Here is a 5,094-nt window from a genome sequence, read left to right as displayed (position 1 = left end):
TAAAGCTTGGCTACAAAAAATATGCTTCAGGTTCTTGATAAATCAGAACCCAGCACCTCCCCAAACAGCCCTGGTGGAACTGCTGTTGCCATCTGTCCACACTGCTCCCTTTCTCAGGGGAAAACACTGCATAGGAAATGAGAACAAACTTTGCCCTAGATGTTATGATAATCTAAAATACTCCAAACAATAATTTAATACTTATCCAGAGTGAAACATGAAGTTATTACAGTGGAAAGATGTTACATATCATCTGAGACTACTTCCAGAAACCGAAGTGCTCATTCATGTAATGCAGTTCTCGTGTTATTTGTACATACTCACTCTACTGCTCGATGGAAATATCCTCACCTTGTTCTGTTATCAGTGCTCGCAGCTCTCCCAGAAGATATTTTACAGTCTTAACTTTATGGGCTGTTTCTCCGGGACTTTCTTTTCTAGATTTTAGAACTTGCTTCACAAAACGTGTCTTACAGCTTGTATCTCTCACGGGGGCTACATCAATTATATTCAATTCGTCATCTTCGCTGACCACATCCTCGCTGTGTTCTTCAGCAGTATCTTCCTCCTCATTACTTGAGGCACTACATATTGCTGGGCAATGACGACGGCACTTCTGTTCAGTCCTGCTGTTCACCACCTCGTGGGATTGTAACAGGGCCAGGTGAGCTTGTATGCATCTTATCAGATCTGCTTCTTTTACCAGCTGCTCGCGGTTTGGGGCTGTCTTTCTGCCAGAAGGTGACGGGATGAACGTAGGCACTACAGAGTTACTGGATGCAACTGATGCTGTACAAGGAAGCACACTAGGAAGAGCAGTGGCAGACGGTATTTGTGCAGCAGTAGAAGAAGCAGCAGAAACTACCTGGCAAGCCACAGGTCCTCCCATCTCTGGCACACATTCATTGCCACTGTCTACAAGAACATCCTGCATGAAGAATATGCACATTAAACAAAAGATTAACACGGTTTTTTAAAATCTTGAAAAACCCAACACCTCCCTTGACTGACTCAAGGTAGTCTTGATTATTCTTTGCAAGTTACAAAAGAAACTACAACTCATTAATTGCATAATTCTCCAGTATACTTTCCAGTACTTAAAATGTAAATCTGGTTCAGATCAACTTTATCTTAAATGTTATTGGCAACATTAAAGCACAGTTCTTTTTCAGCTGTTCTGTAAAGAATAAACCTCAGCAGTGTTTTATTTTTGGTTTTTTGCCTTATGAAAACTCATTCCTTGAATCAAACCAGAACAGAAGAAAAAAAATAAAAGACAACACTGTTACCTTACAATATTTTAAGAAGATGAATTTCTTAAAGGTCAAGGACAGCACTAGCTCTACATGCACTGCATGCAGAAGGAAGGTAAGGCTACACTCTGACAGTTCCAAGGTGCAAGCCCTTCACCCCATCTCCCAGCGTGGCTGTTGGTGCTCTCCATTAGTTCTATTCTATATCCGGAAATACACAAGTGGTTTGAAATGTGGCTCCGAGACACTACACAGCATCTGAAGAAATAATCCACTTGATCACTGTGAGGGAAAAGCTACACCTGAGATATGATGTCTTTTATCAGGAGATGGTTAATGATCCTACTGAGTGTTACTGAGTGTGAAATTATTAACAGTAACGAACAATTTCCTGCACCTTCCATGTTTTCTGTCCATTACAGAATTCACTGGACAGAAACAAGCAGCCAGCTGAATGCCTCTACTTTCATTTTTTTGGTGCCTATATAAAAAGTATTTTAAATAGCAGTATTTTCTCTCATTATTTATTCTGTTCATCACTATACGCTGAAATACTTTTCTTTAAAGAAAATTACAACTTAAACCCAAGAAAATCCACACACTTAAATAAATGTACAAATAAATAGGCAGCACTAATTTAAAATGTTTATTAATAGTCAGAATGTAACTTTTACTTACTGACTGAGTGGATAAGAGATTAGCTGAATGCTGCAGGGATGGAGCAGATGTGGAGGTAGGTAATCGAGAATTAAAAGCTGTAACATTTTGATATCCTAAACAAAGAACACACTTGAGATCAGGGCAATTTTGGGCAAAACTCACGCAGTAATAGAGCAGCTCTGCATTAACAGTTCCACTTACCATGATCTGAGGTAGGAAAAGGAATTGCAGTAGGAATTTTGTTACTCTTCTGTGTTGTTTGGCCAGCTATCAGAGACATCTGAGTTTGCACATGCTCACACAGTGTCTGGTGCATCACAGGAGAGTGTTGACCACAAGGCACGTGAATTGATTGAACCATCTGATTCTGCTCTGCACTGGAAGGTTCTTTCTCAGTAGAAGGTGTGGTGGATGAGGCACATCTTCTATCTGGTGTTGGCACTATAGAGAAAGAAAGAACAAAACCCCCAGATGAAATTGTCTGTTTTCTTGATCTACACAAACTCACAGTGTTGGCAGACAGACTCTGGCAGGCTCCTTTGAGAAGCAAAATCGAAAGACCCTATGGCGTAATATTCCAGTCAGATTTTTACTCACCAGCAAATTAATCCATCATTTTTTCTTCCAGACCGAGCAACTTAACCCAGCTGGACAGACAGCTGTCCTTGAAGGAAGCAGAGGATTAACCCTACAGAAGGCCAGTTCTAAAAGGCAGTTCTTAAAATCGCTGCTTAGCTGCTCCCTAAGCTTTTGAACCATTGGGAATAGCTCACACCAAAGCAGCATCCAAACCCTGTTTTCCTGTGTTGGATATAATTAAAACTCCCTGTTTTTACAGTGCTAGAAAGACACCAGCTGTGTGCTCCCTTCCACAGCTCACCAGCTGGTCATTCTGCCACACCCTGGCCTGCAGGCTCCACCTGCCCACTGGGTCAGAAATCACCACAGAAACGGGGTGGCAAGAGCAAGAAATGCTCATGAAAAGTGAAATATCTCAACAAAGAGCGATTCAGTCTACAGCACTCCATCTACCTTCCCATGCAAGTGCTCCGGCCACCAAACCATTTCAGTTATCGTTTCTTGAAACACTTCCCTGTTTCCAGAAAAGTGCTCTTTGAGGAAAGCCTGGCTGGTCACCGAGCTCCAGGACAGTTTATAGCTGCGTCTCCCAAACAGAGACCAAGCACTGCAATGCTCCACTGTCCAGGAGAAACGAGGCACGGGTATTGTCACTCTCCTCCACACCTCCTACCGGCTCATCCTGGTGATGGTGGGATTTGTAAACACGCTCAACTTTCTTCCTGGTAAATGAAGCTCAAACTTTTGTGAATTTTAGCAACTGTTTAGTAAACATTTAAGGTTTCTAAAAGCCAGTGAGTTAATATCCATATTCTTTTGCTGCTTCAGCCCTGAATCAACCCTCTAACGAACAACAACAATCATCTGAAGCCTCAGATAACTTATTAGATAAGCTGAGGAGTCTCTCAATGGTGTTTGAGAAAAAAGCAAGCCCAAGAAAGCCCCCTTACCAGTTTCTTTTTGAATGTGGGCAGGAGTAATGTTTTTTTTCAATGTTTTCTTCTTAGCACTATTTCCTTTGGTTAGCAAAGGCTTAGGAGTAATTTTAACGGAAGTTGTTTTCCTGGGGTGTTCATGGATAGTCTCCCTTCCTATTATTAGTTGAAAGAAAAGTTAGTCAATAAAACAAATCGAAACAGTCTTACAAAAGCTAAGAATGTCATTGAAATTTTCAACAGATACAACCTGCAGCTTCATTTTCCAAGACATTCTTCAGTAAAGCTGCACAGCGCTCAAGTCCATTTTGAACAGTATTGACCTGCACAAAGAATACCAGAGTCAGAAAAAGAGTATCGCTGTTTTCCTTCAGCAAACCAAGATACCGTTTTAGAGGGAAGTGTTCCCCGTTCTGTCTCCTGAAAAAGCACAACTGACAACCAGCAAAACTGTGTCATTTTACATGTATTACTTTGCAATTACACTTAAGTTTGCACACAGCAAATTTTACAAAAACCTGCATGTCCCTTTTATTGGATTTTATGTTTTGGTCATTGCATGTGTGTGGCTTTTACTTCCGTGTGTGGTTAAGCTCCTGCCTACAGCCCATTGCTAATCTGGAGACAACTGACTTGGTACTAAACAGAAAACAGCACCACAGCACTGACTCCACATGACACACTCTTTTCAGCACAAAACCTAACAAATACGGCTGTACTTCTGCCAGGGCCAGCTCTAGTCCGTTGTCGCGGTTTGAGAAGGGGGGCATTTTCCCCCGTACCGAAAGGATGCGACGGACTGGTTTTGGCTGGGAATCCTGCCAAAACGCGCAATCCGTAAACAGCATAGTTCGAAAAATACATCCTCTGCTTTATCGAGAATTGCCAGAGCCAAACTCGCCGCACACAAAGCCAACATGCATGAGCCTTCAAGATGCAGTATAGACAGTCCTGCCAGTTTGCAGGAGCTAGTTCTAGTCCAGATGCAGTAGTCTCTAAATTAACGTGGTTTTCTTTTATTATTCAAGGTGCTCCTATTTCCCTTCTCTTTAGATATCAGAGATGACTATACTGAAAAGTCATTTAATTACCTGATCGTCAGAGTCGGTGGAATAGAGAGAGTATCCAGACTCCACATCAGAGTGGCACCCCTTTCTTAGGCCAAACCTGAAAATGTCCAATTCACTGTTATTCTACCTCCTTAACATGCAACAAAGTAAAAAAAATTACTTTTATTCAATAACAGCAAGCTAAAGTAAACTAATTTTGTCAAGAAACACACTACCTTTCTGAAAAGTACGAATTTGCACTGTTGCAACAAACACGTTTAGCAGGTATTAACAGTCTATGTCGAAGGAGAATTCAGCCTTTACTCAACAGTTTCACGTTTGGCTAGTAACTCTATACAGATTTCATCTTTTATAAACGGAACATGCAGAGAGAGTCAGCCCTGTATTTCCACAGGCAAGATTTCTATTCCCTTTGTGTATCTTCACGGGCTACTCAGAACATGTCAATACGGCCTTTCAGCTAAAAAAGTTTTCTGATACATACACTAAATTTTTGGTGAGTTGTAAGGGGTACCAAATGCTCACGCGTACACTCAATCTTAGACAGTACTCATGATTACAGACTTACTTTTTTCTTCCACTTGTTAATTTAGCTGC

At 41.3% G+C, this 5,094-nt stretch overlaps 1 protein-coding gene across 1 annotated transcript in view; it reads right to left on the bottom strand.

The window, feature by feature from the left end:
* CCDC14 (coiled-coil domain containing 14) overlaps nt 1-4,594 on the bottom strand; it is a gene marked incomplete at its 5' end in the record, with an annotated part of 8,819 nt that extends 4,225 nt beyond the window's left edge. Inside the window, 5 exons of the mRNA XM_010139190.1 lie at nt 352-928; nt 1,932-2,026; nt 2,115-2,354; nt 3,678-3,750; nt 4,519-4,594. Coding sequence (XP_010137492.1) covers nt 352-928; nt 1,932-2,026; nt 2,115-2,354; nt 3,678-3,750; nt 4,519-4,594 — 1,061 coding nt within the window. The remainder of the gene's footprint in view (nt 1-351; nt 929-1,931; nt 2,027-2,114; nt 2,355-3,677; nt 3,751-4,518) is intronic.
* Nucleotides 4,595-5,094: the final 500 nt, after the last annotated feature.

Source organism: Buceros rhinoceros, unplaced genomic scaffold, assembly GCF_000710305.1.
Source record: "Buceros rhinoceros silvestris isolate BGI_N320 unplaced genomic scaffold, ASM71030v1 scaffold43466, whole genome shotgun sequence".
Classification (NCBI taxonomy): domain Eukaryota; kingdom Metazoa; phylum Chordata; class Aves; order Bucerotiformes; family Bucerotidae; genus Buceros; species Buceros rhinoceros.
Note: the sequence above shows the minus strand (reverse complement) of the source record. Positions and strands in the feature narration are given on the sequence as shown.